This window comes from Diplotaxodon limnothrissa, linkage group LG7 (genome assembly GCF_057381915.1).
Source record: "Diplotaxodon limnothrissa isolate DT_005_m linkage group LG7, D_limnothrissa_male_GT1.1, whole genome shotgun sequence".
Lineage (NCBI taxonomy): Eukaryota > Metazoa > Chordata > Actinopteri > Cichliformes > Cichlidae > Diplotaxodon > Diplotaxodon limnothrissa.
Window position 1 is genome coordinate 51194557 of NC_140602.1, and position 17689 is coordinate 51212245.

At 39.7% G+C, this 17689-nt stretch overlaps 2 protein-coding genes across 4 annotated transcripts; one reads left to right on the top strand and one right to left on the bottom strand.

Moving 5' to 3' along the window:
- Positions 1-1232: 1232 nt before the first annotated feature.
- On the bottom strand, positions 1233-3474 carry gsdf (gonadal somatic cell derived factor). The gene is made up of 5 exons (XM_085358362.1): positions 3230-3474; positions 2608-2765; positions 2412-2504; positions 2219-2322; positions 1233-1538 (listed from the first exon to the last, which is right to left on the bottom strand). Exons 1-5 carry the CDS (start codon positions 3337-3339, stop codon positions 1389-1391), a joined length of 615 nt encoding a protein of 204 aa, XP_085214488.1. The 5' UTR covers positions 3340-3474; the 3' UTR covers positions 1233-1388.
- Positions 3475-9510: 6036 nt separating this feature from the next.
- On the top strand, positions 9511-14816 carry ppef2b (protein phosphatase with EF-hand domain 2b). Of its 3 annotated transcripts, XM_085358363.1 has the most exons (18): positions 9511-9562; positions 9651-9668; positions 9791-9799; positions 9887-10014; positions 10497-10551; positions 10731-10906; positions 10994-11108; positions 11708-11754; positions 11846-12012; positions 12192-12228; positions 12558-12707; positions 12819-13169; positions 13248-13433; positions 13511-13653; positions 13861-13967; positions 14083-14246; positions 14350-14437; positions 14632-14816. In XM_085358363.1, the coding sequence occupies exons 1-18, from the start codon at positions 9511-9513 to the stop codon at positions 14814-14816; spliced, it is 2178 nt and encodes a 725-aa protein (XP_085214489.1). The 3 variants fall into 3 exon arrangements, with proteins under 3 accessions (XP_085214489.1, XP_085214490.1, XP_085214491.1); XM_085358364.1 differs by lacking the exon at positions 9791-9799; XM_085358365.1 differs by lacking the exons at positions 9651-9668; positions 9791-9799.
- The last annotated feature ends 2873 nt before the right edge of the window (positions 14817-17689 follow it).

Below are 17689 nucleotides of genomic sequence, written 5' to 3' on the forward strand. Positions count from 1 at the left end.
CGCATACTTGTGACATCACTAAACATTAACTTGGGTGGTCTTAAAGAGACACCACACAATTGTGACTGTTACAATGCATTGTTGTGATATGTTATACTTGTATTTCTTGTGTTTTATTGTGAAGCATTTTGTTTAATTTGTGAATTATACTTACACAATAGCAACTGAGAAGTATTAAAAAAATTAGCTGATTTCAATCATTTATAATCTTTTATTGGAATAAGCAAGAATTTATTGAATGGTACAAGTGATTAAGATGGGAAAACAATGTCTTGAGCACAGTAAAAAAAAAAAGGTTTATCTAAATATGTTAAATTGCTTTATTGTATAGCACTGTAAGCAGTATTACACTTGTGAAACATTACTTAAAACATGGTGGTAATTTTGTAAAATAAGCCGTATACAACAAAATAAAATTACAACCAAGAGCTGTCACCAGTCTTAATTAAAAAAGCATACATTTGAAAACAAACAAACAAAAAAACAAGAATTCTTCTGTGTAAATGTATATAAAAGCAGTCAGATAATGTAATGTAAATTACGCCACAAAAACATAAAACTGAAGCAGCCAATCTCAAAAATAAGAATCTGAATTTTGAACTGTTGCAACTGGCAGAATTTATATACATATGACAAATCAGAATGAAAATTAAATGTGAACAGAAGATTGTTTGTTCTCCTCTGTTAAAGCATGTCAGTCATATCACCAGTAAATAGTTTAATTATGAACTTTTAAAGTTGCAGTTTTTGGGTTTGTGGGCCAAAATTGTTTTTCTTTTTCCTCAGTTGAAACATGAAAATATAGAGTATAACCAATGGAAAGTCATGCCCATGTCCCAGAGAAATTAATAGATTGCTAAATTTATCTTGTGAGCATGAAACATAATCTGTGAAGATGACATATCAGAGACAATCTGCTTTAAGAGTAGAGCCTGATCCTCTTGTGAGAGGGTCTGGCTCAAGTCTTACATTTCTTCAGGGAACATTTCTTCTCAGTAATAGTTAACAGCTATTAATAGTAGCCTGTCCACATGAGATTTATTTAAAGACAGACTGTGAGGATTTACCATACATGTGTTGGCTGGAGCTTTCTTTGGTTCAACGTTTACAGACAAAGACATAAAGATTGTGTAATTACTGTTAAATCAGTTGAACAATAATTGTCCAGCTTTCCAAAACTCCTGTTTTATTACAGTGCAGCTGCAGGAATGGAAAGCCCAGACTTGCTTTGGTTTCTAGGGCCAGTGGTGAATGCACTTTCTATTTTAAAAGGGAAAGACAACCTACAAAAGCAGCGTTTGTATGAGAACAGAATTGTGGATATGATTTTTTGTTCTTTTTATGTGTGTATAAAAGCCAAACGGTTCATACCACACACTCAAGACAGCCTACTCCTTGCCAGGATCCTCAGAGTTGCCCAGCCCACAGCCACAGCTGCGGGTCAGCTGCATGGAGGAAATGACAATGGTGCTGGATTCATCCATATAGACAATGGGCACCACTTCATGGGAGATGGGCTGACAGCATGGCACCTGGTCCTGGGAAAAGATAAAGAGAGCAGGAATCAGACACGGTGCATATTTTCATGATTATAGAGCTGACGCTTAAGCATTTTAAAAATTGTATTGTTGTCATATTTCAGTGAAAAAAAAAACCCCCATAAACATTTAGAGTGTGCAGGACTTGCTCTGCTCCACACCAAATAAAGCAAGGTGTCAAGAAATGATTTACATTTTTATTTTGTTTAAATAGAAATGATTTAAACAAAATAACAAACACTTCAGCTTCTAGTTTTGATTTTTATTTACTGTTCTGTTTCCACAATACTCTCCTGCTGTCACGCTTTTTCTGGTCGATGAACTTTGTGGAATGCCTTGGCTTGTTTTTGGTCAAGTTCATTTATGTTGGCAGGAAGAAGAAGTACACATGCTTATCTACATGCAGCTGTTTCGCCTCCAGAGCACACCAAGGTAAGATACGTGCTGTTCTTAGGCAGCATAGTAGAAAATAACAAAGTACATCATAAATCTAAGCATCGTGCTGTTCCCACACACCTCTGAGAATTTCCTATGCCAGGTTTTGTTTTTTGGGGGACTAAAGCACAACATATAAATATCTATGGATGTAAATGTGAGTCAAAAACATATAAATCAGTGAATTATTCTCTTGTAATAATGTCTTTGTTAACTAACTGTGTGTTGGCATCCTGGATATTTACTTGGGATGGTGGGCATTGCACAGTGGTCATGGCAGAGTTGCAGGTTGCGCATTGAACATAGGTAAGACTCAAGGGCTGGATCACCCAGCTGTCCCAGCCCAGATCTGGGAAATTAAACACTTGATTACTGTACTGAAAAATGCTGCATACCAGTATTATTGTTACACATAAATAACAATGTATTGTTACACACCTTTCATAAAGATCTCTGAGGCAATGGAGCAACAGTTCAGACTCGCTCTGTTTTGATTATCAGCTGATGCAGAGTAGCCTGGGACTGCTGGGGCTGGAAGGAGATACAGAGGCACTGTAAGACTTTAGAGTTGACTGCCACTAAGCGCTAGGTTGAGGGTGGTACATTTTTCTGTGTATCTTTTGATTTCACATACTTGCAGTATGCTTGGCTGTGTGAGAAATGATGCTGAAGGTTCGGTTCCACTGCTCTCTGACACTGTCCAGTGCACCGGCAGGTAGCTGCGGCTCAGTCTGCAAGTTCAGAACCCCAAGGAGGTTCTTTTTGATGGACTGCCATGACTCACCTTGGCACCTGAACATCACGTACAATGTTGTGTTGGAAAAAAATAAAAGAAAGTAATCTTTGTTGTTTTTACAGCATTAAAAGAAAAAGTAGTTGGTTTCTAGATACCCTCAAATACCCTCGTGGACTAGTGGTTTGCAGATGTTTGGCTGAAGTGAGACAAGTGTGACTGATTTCATTACTGCAGCTTGAACAGAACAGTCTGTTATGTCTCTGTGCAGCTCTCCCTGAAAACCATTTGGGCAACATGACCCTGAATCACACACTGAATTTACTATTTAACCCATGTGACCTCACCGCACGTGCATCAGCTCACTCTGATTTCTGAACAATAGAGAAAGATTTCCTTGAAACATTCCCAAAACATAATTAAAACATCATACAAATAGATGGCTGTACTAACAAAAACTACATAGGCACGCAAAATTGTGGTGTGGTTATTGCAGAGGTTCTGATTTGGTATTGATACTGACCTGTGACCTAAGACAGCAGCTTCAGGTTCTTTCCTGGATGGATCCAAGACAAATGCCATCATCATGGAAGAGCCCAAAAGCATTGTCATGACAATGAATGCAAAGGCCATCGTGGATGAACACGTAAGACTGGCTGCAGACAAAGGCTGCGGTTGGTTTCGAACGTCTGGTCGGAGGAGGAGATAGGAGCGACAAAACTGGGATGCTGCGCTGGGTATTGTTTGTCAGGGTCTGGGAACCACGGTTTTTATCTGCTTGTACCCCAACGTGGCCTTGAGATAGTTAACACTGTAGACTTTTCCCCTGTTCTGTGTGAAAGAATAAATGAACGAAGATTAATGGGTGGAGAAAGAGAGGTCACAAATGCAGGCAAAAAAAAAACTTAGGAACAAGAGGTACACATATGTTGTAAAAAACATGTACTCATGTTATAGTATGCCTGCCTGGGCACAACACTTTGACAAAAAGTTTGAATTTATATTTAAAGTTGTTGTTTCTATTATTATTACTTATGTATTTTTGCTATTTCCATAGGTGAAGGAAAATTATGAACACGTCTCGATGTAATGCAGTCCATTAAACATCCTGACTAAATGACCTTATCAGTGAAATACCTAATGTAACAAGAGGCACTCTGAGACTGTCCTTCACCAAGGCAGCTCACTCTGAGGGCAGTATTGCATTTATATAATTACTTAGTTTTCTTTGTTTGTTAAAACATACTTTAAGCAGTTTGTAGTGCACTGAAACTCCTGTAAGGGTTGCGTGACAGATGTTTCATTTGATTATACAAACATTATATCACAATAGGTAATGAATAATAGGCACTGATTTTTAAAAAACTGGAAAAGAATAACTTGAGCTTATTATATAAAAACTACTATATTTCTAACTAACTAGGCAGTTATTTATCTTTCTCTGTACAATACTTTCATTAAAGTCTTAATGCACTTTGCAGTCAACTTGAAAGAAAGTAAGTAAAATTAAAAAAGGAAAATTTGAGATCAGGCATCATGATATTTAGATGCAAACTATAATGTGATGTCATATCCTGAATGTTGCAAAAAAAACCAAAGGCAGCAGAATTTTAAGCACAATTTTATGAAAGTTTTTTGACCTTGAAGAAGAGATCAGAGGTCCAAAGTGGCGTCATACTTGGAATATCCATATATCATTTCCTATATGTTGTCAGTACAAACAAATTGAAGTAGAAAACAGTTTTAAATAGCTCTATATTCCATTAATATAACTTTTAAAATGTGACATGATCTTTTAAATTTTAATACTTTCTACACAATATATTAGGTTATAAAGGTTTAGTAAATTTTTTACCTTGAAGATCGGGATGGCTGTAAGTCAGATTTTAATTAATAGTTAATCAGGCCCCAGTCTGCACCCCTATAATGTTTTATCACAATTCATTCAAAAGGCATTTTATATTGTAAGGTAAAGAACCTACAATAATAGTGAGAAACCCCCAACAATCAAATGATCCTCTTTGAGCAAGCACTTGGAAACAGTGGGTAGGAAAACCTCCCTTTTAACAGGAAGAAATCTCTGTAACAACCAGACTCATAGAGGGGTAACGGCAACAGTCGGGGTGAGGGAAGACAGACAGGACAAAAGTATGTGGAAGAGAGTCAGAGATAAATAGTGACTACTCATTAAATGCAGAATGGTGCGTAAGCACCAAGTTAGTGAAAAGGGTGAGTAAAGAAGAAACACTCAGTGCATGATGGGAAGCCCCCAGCAGGCTAGGCTATTGCAGCATCACTCAGGGAGGATTCAGGATCACCCCAACTCCAGCTCTACATTTATAAAAAAGGAAAGGTTTAAGCCTAATTATAAAAGTAGAGGTGTCTGTCTTCCGAATACAAACTGAGAACTAGTCCCAAAGCTTGAAAGCTAAAGGCTCTGCTTCCCATTCTGCTTTTAAATATCCTAGGAAACACAGGTAAGCCTGCAGTCTGAGTGAAGTGCTCCTTTAGGGTGACGTGTATGATCATTATTATTCAGATAAGATGGGGGCTGATGATTTAAGACCTTGTATGTGAGGAGAAGCATTTTAAATTGAATTCTGAATTTAACAGGGAACCGATGAAGAGAAGCCAATATGGGAGAAATATGCTCTCCATTTCCAGTACAATAATACAGTTACTGCATCATTTTGGATCAAATGATGGCTTTTCGGGGAGTTTTGAGGACAGCCTGAAAATAATATATTACAAAAGCAGATAATAAAAGTAATAAATGCATGAAGTCGTTTTTAAGCACCATTCAGGATGTTTCCAATTTTAGAGATATTGCACAAATGCAAGAAAGCGGTCCTACATGTTTGTTTAATATGTTCACTGAACGACATCCTGGTCAAAAATTACTCCATGATTATTCACAGTGTGATTGGAGGCCAAGATAATGACATCCAGAGTAAGTCTCTGGTTGGATGTCATTTTTCTAAGAATTTCAGGGGTGGGTACAATAACCTTTCATTTGAATTTAGAAACTAAAAATAGACGTCATCCCAATCTTTATGTCTTTAAGACATTCCTGCAGTTTAACTGTTGTGTGTGTTTATCTGGAACTCCATAACTAACATTTGTGTGTGAAGAAGATGCCTCATTTACATAAACAAACGGGAGTCTATTTGATAGATATGCTTCAAACCACTACTCTGCAGTAACTTTAATTCCCAAGGCATGCTCTTATGTCTGTAATAAAATAGTTTGGTCATCAGTATCAACTGCTGCACTGAAGTCTAGTAGGACAGTACCAGAAATAAGTAATGCCCGAGGCCATAAGATCACTTGTAACCTTTCCTGACACTGTTTCTGTACTGTGATGAGGTTCAAAACCTGACTAAAACTCTTTGAATAAACCATTTATATCATATATGTGTTTTGGGTTTTTTGCACTACACATTTGGGTTTGAACAGTGAAAGACGGCAACGGATGACCCATTGACAGACCCCAGTTTATAATCATGGGAAAAATACAGTTGGTTTCAACAAACTGCAACAAACTAGCATTTATTTCTGCATATGGGTGATTATCAGTTTGTATCACACCTCACATTTTCGGGCATCACATGAAAGGTGGAAATCTCCCCAGATAAACAAAAAAACTATATTATTTCTCTGCAGCTGTTTTTCAAGGACAGGATCCTGAGGGAAGAAATGTAATACAAAGCAACAATGATTGCTGCAGGTGATGTTAATATCTGAAAAAAAAAACCTTTCACAGTTCTGTGGGTCATGCGAGGCCACAGACTTGTATGGAATGGCAGCTACAAGTTCTGCGTCCTTAGCTGACCTCCGTCTCTTCAGATTCCTCAACTAACAACTAAATTTGCAGCAGCCAAACTTTCTCATGAGGCCAAATTGGTTCTCTTATCTGCAGCCTGCGGATACCAAACAAGAATTCTTCCACGCTGCCAAAGGAATTCATGCTGCAAGCTGTTGCTTGCAATACTTTCCTTTGGAGGTGATATAACAAGTCTGTCTTTCACCTTAGATAAAGACCTGCACAAAGTTAAATGGCTGTCTGTTCAATATATTTACATGTATGTATGCATGTAAATATCTATGTATTATATGGAAAAGAAATATGTGTTTTTACCTCAGTTCACAGTTTTGTAAAATATTATACATTCACTCAGGGTTGTACTACCAGAAAGATACCCCTTCTCTATTCTTCAGTATCTTGTACTATTTTTTTCTTAAATTTAATTTCAAAATAGAAAGTCATATTGTGATCAAAATAATGTGATAAGCTTACAGAATATAGTATTTTAATTTGTTGGGGCAAATTGACACAATGTTACCAAAGGTCTGTGAACATAATTTATTTAAACACTTATTTTTTGAAAAGGTTTAATTATGAACATATTGTAGGTCTACTTTGCTTATGTAAAAGTACAAATACTTCTGTCAGAATGTAACTGCTTCATATTATTACAATAATATTTTATAGCCTTTTAAACCCACATAATTCACATATGGAAAATAGTCTTGCGTAAGATGCTGTATGGGTCTCAACAACACTGCAAAGATCTTAACCTCAGGTCTTAAATTTTCCATGAATCAGCCTCTCAGGGCTGGAATGCTTTAATTTGTATATTGTTACCACATGCAAAAACACACACACACACACAAACACACACGCATGCACACACACACACAAAACATAGTTATGTAATGCTATTCTATATAAATCTGTTAATGTCATCCAACCCTTTGGAAACCCCAAACCAGTAATTAAATATAAACATGTGCAAACAAGTACTTTCTGTGCAGATGAAGTCTGATGTAGTGCTTTTTTTTTTTTTAAAGAAAATCTGTAATATGAACAACTTCAGACTGAAAATACACGAGAAGCATTTTTGTATGCTAGTTTTTACATTCAGCTTACTTGAATGATTTTAATCCAGTGGTATCTGGCATGGAGATCAGACTCATCAAATGGTCACAGGACACTTTTGAGACATCAAGAGGCGAATTAATGAGAAGGAAGCCAAAAGACAGAGAAAAGTGATTTTACACGACACGCGCAGTTTTTTGGGGTGTAGAAGACTGTATATAAAAGATGGACATAGCCATTTTTGGTTTTTGGGTGGTGAATAGTCATGGAGCTCCAGTCCTCCTGTGGGTCTCTGCCATTTCTCTCTCTCCCCCTTTGCTTTCTCTCTTTTGTGTGCTTGTTGCTCTGTGTGTGGGTGTTGTAACAGTTGCTGTTGTAACGCAGTGTATTGCCACATGGCGGCGCATCCAGTCTCGTGCCTGGTGTGTCACCCCCTTTTTGTTCTTCTTTGTAACATCTCTCAGTAATGGATTTTTCCGTGTGTTCGCGGACTAGTGTGCTCTGTAGTTGCCCTTGTTTTAGCCTTCAACCATTTAGTCAACCATTTCCCCAAAGTGTGAGTAATAAGTCCAGCGCACTGATGGTGGGCGTGTGTGTGTCACTGTGGGATTCTCCAGCTTTAGACAGCTTGCAGCTATGTATGAATGAGAGTCCTTGAGTAGCAGACGTCTCCCACCACTTCCTCGTCGTAGAAAGTCACAGCACCAACAGGTGCTGCTGGCTGGGATCACACAGAGACTTTATACACGGACAAACGTTTAGAAGCAGACATCACAGACGACTTTCTTGAGGACGCTGAAAACAAGCTGAGTTCAATGAACAATTTTCATTGGTGCTTAACAGGGCACGGGAGGTGTGGCAGCATTTAACACAGCAAGACGGGGAAACTTCAGTGGTAGCATTTTAATAAAGACAAATATTAGTACAGTAAACTGTATCAAAACGCAACAACATGTGAAGTGCATTGCAGGTGGCACTTAATAAAGGTGCAACAATGTTATGCAATCCAATAGTCTTGCTGCCAGTCATACTATGAAGCACCTGAGAGACATTAATAGTGTTACAAAACTAAAAATTAAAAAACGTTTTCTTTCAGGGTGAGAGGCCTGGAAACACTGAGGTGTGAGCAAAAACTTACTGAAGGAACAGAAAGAGAGCAAATTAGAGTACATGCTGTGCTGTACTTGTAACTTCATTCATGAATAAATCTGTATTTACTGCAGCTAAGCCTCCTTTCAAAACACTTGCTGCCCTTTATTAGAGCTGTCATCTGTTTATTCAGCGCAGATGCCAGCTGTAGTAAGGTTTAATCCTAATCCACTTGCATCTTGTTTTGTTTAAGCAATCGCAGGAGCCTGTCTGAGACACTTGCTGGTGTGTTGTTGTGATGACTGGGGTGCTGTAGCTGTGGAGAGAGGACGTGCGGTTTCCCATGCTGCTACACAAGGGAAACAAAATAGTCATAAAGTTATAACCTATACTTTTTTCCTTTTACTTTTTACAAGGTGTAAGAGAGGAGGTAATGAACGGAAGGGGACGTGGCCAGGTAAGTTATTAATGTTCAGTGTGGGCTTTTGTTTGGATTTTGCTGTATATTCTTCATTTTTATATTAATATTAAATGCCAAGGTTCTTATTCTGTTAATGGTTAACATCATGAATTCAGTCATTTTAAGGAATAATTTGTTTTTCCAAGTTATTTACATTTACGTTACTTGTGTTGTGAATGCTATTTTGGATTTATTGGGAACATTTCATAAATCAAGTGTCAGTTAAACTGTAAAAATAAGTATAGCATGTTATTTTGTATCTAGAGATCTATTATTGCACTATTCCCAGGTTGCAAAACACAAGCTCAGAAATTTCAGACTTCTGCGTGAAAGTATCTTTGTCTTTGTTTCTGACAGTGACAACAGCAAAGAGGTCATGGGCTGTGGCCTGAGAAAATCAGAAGTACAGCAGAAGAAATGTGACAGAGGTGCAGCTACTTTCCAATTTTTTTCTTCTTTAAAGAAATGCTTTTTTGAAATTGTAAAACTACAACTCAGTGTCTTCTCCCATTTTAGTGAGCCTCTCAGTCCCAGGTAAGTTTATTTACTTCATCAGCTGTACCTTTCATAGTGTATAGTTCAAACTATTCTCTGGAAAAATTCTCAGTAAGTTTAACTTTTGTAAATGTAACCCCACTTTTATGCATGCGGTAAAGCTGCCACTGGTAAGTGTTTCAACCTGGATCTGACTAAGAGTGTAAAATACTGGTAATGGAAGATGAGTGCTTTCTTGTTTCTCTCCAAATCTTCAGCAATCAGAGCGGCTCTGTTGATTCAGCGCTGGTATCGGCAGTATGTTGCCCGGCTGGAGATCAGACGCAGGTGCACGTGGAACATCTTCCAGTCTATTGAATATGCAGGACAGCAAGATCAGATCAAGGTGAGCTCACGCAATTAATGTAAGTCGGTGTCATATATGCATTATGAAAGTAATTTTTAGCCATCTTCCGGTGTTTTATAATGTTGGTCATGCAATTTTCTGGTAGAGACTGGAATACCTGCACAGCTAGTGGATGTATTGCCCGTTTTGGATAGCATCACTATGAAGCTGACATATTTGCTTTAACTATAAGACAGGTCATCACATCGCTTTCTACTATTGAATTTAATACAGACACTAATTGTCTGCCATGCTATTTTTATTTTCACTTTTCTTTTAGCCATAGGTCATAATTTTAATGTGTCCTATACTTTGATATATGAATAACAGACATCTGAAAACATGACATCAGTATCAGCTAACTATGATACCTGCACTGACAAGGGGTCCGGTGTCCACTCTGCTTAAGCACAGTTTTACCGGACTAGTTGTATGATTTCACAAACTGTCATTTTTATGGTTACTTTTTTCACTTCCTGCAGCTGTACAGTTTTTTTGGCTTCTTGATGGACCACTTCACCCCAGCCAGCAGTGAAAGTAAGACAGTGACTCTTATCACACACAGTTTCATTCGCGGTATTATAGGTTTCATTAGATTACAGGCAGTGAGCTAATCCGAGCTCACCCAGCCTGCTCCCTGCTGAGAAGCACGAAAGTAGCTTTTCCTCACTGCACTGATCCACGTCCGTTTCTTTTCTCCTCTGTCTCTAATGAAGGAAATCTAATTTCTCACATCTTTCGTGAGAACGAAATCTGCCGTGATGTAGAATGGGAAAGATATTTTTGCTACAAGAGCATAGATGTACCAGACAGCTACACGGGGCCCCACTTGACCTTCCCCATGACGTTCTGCGGAGTGTCAAAGCTTGTCGAGGCTTTTAAGCACAAGCAAGTAGGTACAGTGGAGGCAGATATAGTCTTTTTTTGCCTTATTCTTCCACACTCGGATTATTCATACATGATTTCTTTCCCCCAGTAGCAGCTCCATGCACGATATGTTCTGCAGATTCTTGGGGAGACTTGGAGACTTCTAAGAATTCTTCCAAACATCAGTCATCTTTCCTCCTGTCACACCAAGGAGATTACAATATGTGGTACACAACAGGCCTTTCCTAGATTTGATCCCCAAACTGTGCCTTTTTTATTTCCTACTATTTGAGCATGCACCCAGCTATGGAGGACTGAAACCGTCAAAATCAAAATCAAGAATAATACATACTAAGTATTATTTGTTATTATTGGTTTTACTTTTCAGTTCCATTTATTTTTCCATGTTATTTTATTTTTTATTTAATTAATTACTTACCTATTTGCTTTGTTGTTACCGGTATTGTCTTTTTTTGCACAATGAAACAAAAAATAAATGTGACGTGACTTTCTGCAACAAATTAAACAAATAAATATGCCCTGGGAAGAAATATAAGAAAATGTGTAACAAAATAAAATAAAATGGGAAAGTAAGACAAATTGTGAAATTATTTGATGGATAAATTATTATGGTGGCAAACACCTACAGATATATTGATTTATGTAACGCTTTATAAATAATTAAACCTCATATTTATAGTTTGTATTGTTTTTGTTGATATGATCATTACCACATGATTTATTTGATCATTTTTGTCAGTTTCAGTCTACTGTAGTCACAGCAGTCATATGATGAAATAAACAGGTTTTCTGTTTTCTTTTCCAGGAGACCTCCATGGGCAGCTAGAAGATCTGCTATTGATATTCTATAAAGTAGGCTAGGCTACACAATCCACACATTTCAAACAGGCTTGCCACTCCTAGATGTTCAATTTGATCAAACTTTCCTCTTAAAACTGTCCAGAATGGTTTGCCATCTACTGAGAAACCGTATGTGTTCAATGGGGACTTTGTGGATCGTGGCAAAAACTCCTTGGAGATTCTGCTCATCCTGTTTGGGTTCCTGCTAGTCTACCCCAATGATGTTCATTTAAACAGAGGGAACCATGAGGACCACATTGTTAACCTAAGGTAAGCCAGTCTTCAGAACTCTTCCTTCTCTCAATCTCGCTCTCATTTTTTCTTTCTGTTGTTTTGTTTTACATCTTCAGTCAGAATGCAGTCATAGTCTAGCTTAAAGAAATCATTTTTATATCGATCCAACATGTGATGTGTTTACTAATTTTGTCATTCATTGTGTGTTTTCCCAGATATGGCTTTACTAAAGAAGTTTTGGGAAAATATAGGGTAAGGCTTAAACTTACTTTAATATTAGCATTCAGTTTGACACCCAAACAGTAAACAAATAAACAAATAATATTAAAAAAACCTAAATGCATAAAAATACATTAGAATGTACAATATTAAAAAGAAAGAATTTTCAAGTATTTTTTTAAACATGCATTGAATTTTACTGTTTTTACATCTGTAAAAAAAGTTACTGCCAGAAAAAAATTACCTTAGGAGTGAATATTTGTCTATATCTATGTTTGTGTTAGCCCTGCAGAAGAGGATGGATTATGATAATAATGACCGTGACTATATACAAGGTATGATAAAGATGACTTGATCTGCAGGTGCACGGCAAGAAGATCCTTAAGCTTCTCCAAAAGATCTTCAGCTGGCTACCTCTGGCTACTGTGATTGATCACAAGGTGCTGATTGCGCATGGAGGGATCTCTGACACAACAGACCTGAACGTAATAGCCAGAGTGGACAGACACAAAGTAAGAACGACCTTTCACTTTCAGTTCGTTGTGTTTTAAGCTGAATTTTGTTCTAAGAAAACAGAAATGTCTGCATACTTCATCTGTGTTTTGTTTTTTCAACATGCACAGTATGCGTCAACCCTCAGACCTCCAAAGATGACTAAGCTAGCCGTGAACGGCAGCAACAGCCAGACAACGAACAGAAGGAACGGAGACGCCGGCGTTCCAGTGGACTTTCGACGTCGGGTGCGATCTCTGACTCACCACAGCTCAACCCCACCTCAAGGCCTCCCACGACGTTCACTGCATAACCTCCACACCAGCCATCAGCACATGAACTGGTCCGTGGATGACGAGCTGAAGAAAAGACGTAGGTTGGCTGGGTTTGACCAGTCGTATGGAGAAAGGAAGAAGCCAGACTCTGACTCAGACCCAGAGTGTGAAGAAGGAACAGAGACCTACGAGCACGAGTGGGAACAAGTAAGTGGTAGTGAGGATCGTCAAACATAGACCAATTCTTCAGAGTGCTCATACAGTTCATTGATACCCTCTGTCCAGATGGTAGACCTGTTGTGGAGTGATCCTATGCCCCAAAATGGCTGCATTCCCAATGAAGTGAGAGGGGGAGGCTGCTACTGGGGCCCAGATGTCACGGAGGAGGTTCTCGGAAGACACAACCTGCAGCTCCTCATCCGCTCCCATGAATGCAAACAGGATGGCTATGAGTTCTGCCACAACCGCAGGGTGAGCACATAAAGCACAGGTTTCTGAGTGACAGAAGAAACCTTTATTTTTCCCATCATCTCTTCTCTTGTATCCAGGTACTAACAATTTTTTCGGCTTCAAATTACTACGAGGTGGGCAGCAATAGAGGAGCCTATATAAGAATGGGAGCTGATCTGGTCCCTCACTTTGTTCAGTATCAGGCCAGCAGGACTTGCAGAGAGCTCACACTGAGACAAAGGTAAAGGAGCACAGAGAAATAGTCAAGCATTATTTTAACATTAACAATTCAAAGAGTTTTTCATGAGATTTTCTGACAAAAAGTTCTTTTGAGTTGGAAGAAAAGTGGAAAATCAAGTGAAAACCTTTGCTGAAGATGGCTGTACACATTGTTTTAATAAATATGAAATCCCTGAGGATTTTCTTTTCCTTCTTGGCTTTTCGGCAGTGTTGGCTGGACGGAGAGATCAGCTCTACAAGCTCTGAGGCGACAGCTGTTCGTACACAAGTCAGATCTCATCAGTGCCTTCCGAGAGTTTGATCCTAACGACACAGGTTAGCTGTAACTGCTTTACACTAAATAGCATTCAGAATTTTCAGAACATAAAACACATCATAACGGCAGCATATGAGAGTGTGAGGGCTCGTCATTCTTCCCATCTTTTCGTAGGGATAATCTCTCCAAGTCACTGGGCAAGTGCCACAGAGAGCGTGCTGAAGCTGGGTTTGCCTTGGAGAGTGCTGCGCCCACAGCTTGTAAGCAGCACCAAGAATGGTATGGTGGACTACCAGGAGTGGATGAAGGAGCTCTCCATCACTGAGCCCAAACTAGAGGTGACTCATTTGTTCTTAACTTACTTCCCTTCTGCTCAGAGCTGTAAAACCATGAAAAATGTATGGCACCCCAAAATACAAAACATGCATCTTGTCCTGACAGATATCAGATACCAGCCTACTGGAGACGATGTACAAAAACCACTCCAACCTGGAAACTATCTTTCGGATCATAGACACAGATCACTCAGGTTAGTTAACAACCAAACTCTCAGTTTTAGTGTTTATAAGCAGTGTTGGACCCATGTCCTACTACTCAGCTTGACTGTTTTTTTTTTATATGCTCTGTTATTTCTGTGAATGGGTGAAAGACCTTCTGAGATCACCTCCAAGGTCACCAACACAATATAGCACAGGTTTGTGAATTTTCCTCTCCCTCCTAAAGGTTTGATCTCTTACGAGGAATTTCGCCAAACCTGGAAACTCCTGAGCTCTCATCTCAAGACAGAGATCAGTGATGATGTCATTGCAAACCTGGCCCAGAGCATCGATTTTAACAAGGACGGAAGCATCGATATTAATGAGTTCATGGAGGCTTTCCGTCTGGTGGACCTCTCTGCACATTCCTGAGAGGATGGACCGGGAGCTGGAGCTGCACCAGCTGAAATGCTGGAAGGGCTGTGTTTACGTTTTACCTTGATGCACAATCATGAAAAGTTTAATAGTTGGGGGTACTAGTAGTATTTTACATCATGAACTAAAAAGATTATTTTTCCATTGCAACGTAGATCTTTTTCACCACTTTTTAAAAAACTTTCTATGTATTTTTAAAGTTTTTATCTAACTGAAAGTTCACCTGTTTAGTTGGTGAATAAAAACATCAAACAGGTGCAATACTGGCTTGTCTATTTGTACTCAGTGCACTATTAACATCTTTGGAGCAGATACTGTTACAGATACACATCGTAGTTTATTCACAGTTCCTCGAGACTACAGGAGAGGGAAAAATGGTAACACTTTTTAATACAGCTGGTGAATAAGGGCGTGACTCCCCTGTAGTTAAGTTTAATTTCAATGTATTTTACTACCAACTGATTAAAAAAAACAATTTCCCCATAATTAAATGTACTTCACAATGTACTGTACAATATAATTGTTTGTTACTAATAAAAACATTAGTTATTACTCCCTTTTTCTAGTGTACATACATTTAAGTATTTGTAGGTAAATACATTTTAATTGCAATTTCAAATAAAATACACTGAAACACCATTTAATCATTGGGGAATTGTGCCTTTAGTCTGTATTATAAAGTGTTAATGGAAAATAGATACAGTATGATGTCTTTCGTGGTTCCATAGTGAGCTGCATGAGTGGATGTAGGAGGGCATACTGCAGATGCAGCTCACAGCTTGTGTCATGATTTTCTTGACCTCAGTTTCTGTTAGTGATAATAGCTGTGATACACCATACAGACGCAGGCTCTTTGCCAGGTTACTAAAGTAGAAGTTAGATGTGGGGATGTAACCTGCATGAAAGCTGCTTAATTGCACCTCTTAATCTTTAAAAACAAACAAACACCTGAATTCAGTCTCATTGCTACAAGTGTAAATGCTACCATCACTCTATGGACTCAATAACTGCACAATTTCAAATCTCCTCTTGGATTAACATCAGTATAAAAGCTGTATGCTACTTCTTGGAGTGTAAGACTAGCTCGCAGCTGCTTAGCCATGGAATGACTTGGGTATGACTATGCTTCAGTGCACAAAATAAGGTCCATAAAGGCCTGGTTTGATAAATTAGATATGAAATTCTCTGCGGCCTGCTGGTGTGGGGGGGCTAGGAGGAGTTGGCCGTCCGACTGCGGTCTGGAGTGTGGGGCCTCCCTGCTGCTACGGAGTCGGGGCGGTCTGCCTCTCCCCACCGCAGGGAAAAGGGTAACACCACCTGGGTCTGGGTGCAGTTCCCCCCTCCAGGGGCAAGGGTACCTAGATCCGGTTTGTAGAGTACGCTTGGGGAGTGTGATCGTGTGTACAGCGCCTCTCTATGTCTGTCTCCACGTTGGGTGAGTGTGGAGTAAGTGCATATGAGGGCATGAGGGGGGGAATGGATGTTTGTGTCTGTGTGTGCCTGTATGTCTGTGTCTATATGTCAGGTTGGGTATCAGACGCCACCTCTCTGGGGACATCTCAGGCCCTCCAAGGTTTGGAGGCCTATCTCCACCCACCACCACTTCCCCTGCCAGTGGCGGACTCCCTCAGGTATCGGTGTGTTGGTGGTTCTTTGTGTCTGGGGGTGGGCGTCCAGGTACACACCTGCTCACTCCTTGGCGGCCGCTTATCGGGGCCTGGGGCCTGGGGCTCGCTCGGGCCACTTCGGAGGTGGGGTGCCCCCGGCCTCTCGGCCTGGGGCTCGGTCACTCTGGCACAGCTGGCTGCCGGCGGAGCTCACGGGCGCGTCACTGCAACCCCCCCTGGCTTCTGCTCCGCGACCCCTCATCTGGGACTCTCCTCAGCTCTTTCTGGGACAGTGGCGCGGCTGCCCCTCTGTTGGTCTTCCTTGGTCTCTTGTGTTCTGGGGGCCTCTGGATGTCTGGAGTCTTGATCTCCTCCATACCTGCTTCATGCCCTGGAGGACGGGGCTGTGGCCCCCCCACACCCTCTAACAGATCATTACATGAAGGAACCTTTGGAATGCAAGCATGCTGATCCACACAGGTATGCACACAGGTGTACACACGGGTATTCACAGACGCAGACTACAGCTTTCTTGGCTGCTGCCTCAAAGCACATTGTGCGCTGTCTATCTTGCGTGCTGCACAATATCGTTTATTATTTAGTATCTACTGATATCTACTGCTAGCTAGTTTATTGTGATGGTGCTGTTTTTTTTTTAATATGTTGCTCTTTGTTGTTTGCTTTCTCTTCTGTTTTTTTTCTCCATACAGGTGACCCAGGTGTTTTTTTTTTTTTTTTCTCTTTCTTCCCCCCCTTCTCACCGTCTCTTCTCCCCTTTGGTTTTCTTTCTCTCCCTCTCTTTCTTTCATTCTTTCTCCCTGTCCTATCCCCCAGTCATGTCTGTCCCGTTTGTAGCAACTGAAAATAAAATAAATTCACAATTATAATAAAGGTCAATCAAATGGACCAATATGGCAAGGCCATGATGATCCACTTGGTAAAATAAATCCGCTTGGCATCTTTCTTGGCCTTAAGACAACAATTCTGATGGCTAAAGATCCAAACGGGACACACACAAAAAAAAAAAAAAAAAAAAATTAGATATGAAAGAATTTGACTTGTCCACATAGATCTTTGACTTCAACCCCACTGAACACCTTTGGGAGAAAGTAGAATGGAGACTGCAATCCAAGCCCTCAGTGTCCGGCCTCAAATGTTCTTCTGGGTGAAAATCTTGCAAAAAGAATTCCCAGAAGAATGGGAATGGTTTTCATAGCTGCAATGGTGGGGAACTCCATTTAGAATGGGATATCATAAAAAGCT

Excerpts from the sequence above, each read along its gene's own strand:
- ppef2b (XM_085358363.1), top strand. The coding sequence starts at position 9,511 with ATGGGCTGTGGCCTGAGAAAATCAGAAGTACAGCAGAAGAAATGTGAC. Across the intron at positions 10,015-10,496 it reads GACAGCAAGATCAGATCAAG|CTGTACAGTTTTTTTGGCTT; the intron begins GTGAGCTCACGC and ends CACTTCCTGCAG. Across the intron at positions 11,109-11,707 it reads CAAGGAGATTACAATATGTG|GAGACCTCCATGGGCAGCTA; the intron begins GTACACAACAGG and ends TTTCTTTTCCAG.
- gsdf (XM_085358362.1), bottom strand. The coding sequence starts at position 3,339 with ATGGCCTTTGCATTCATTGTCATGACAATGCTTTTGGGCTCTTCCATG. Across the intron at positions 2,766-3,229 it reads GCTGCTGTCTTAGGTCACAG|GTGCCAAGGTGAGTCATGGC; the intron begins GTCAGTATCAAT and ends CGTGATGTTCAG. Across the intron at positions 1,539-2,218 it reads TGCAATGCCCACCATCCCAA|GACCAGGTGCCATGCTGTCA; the intron begins GTAAATATCCAG and ends ATCTTTTCCCAG.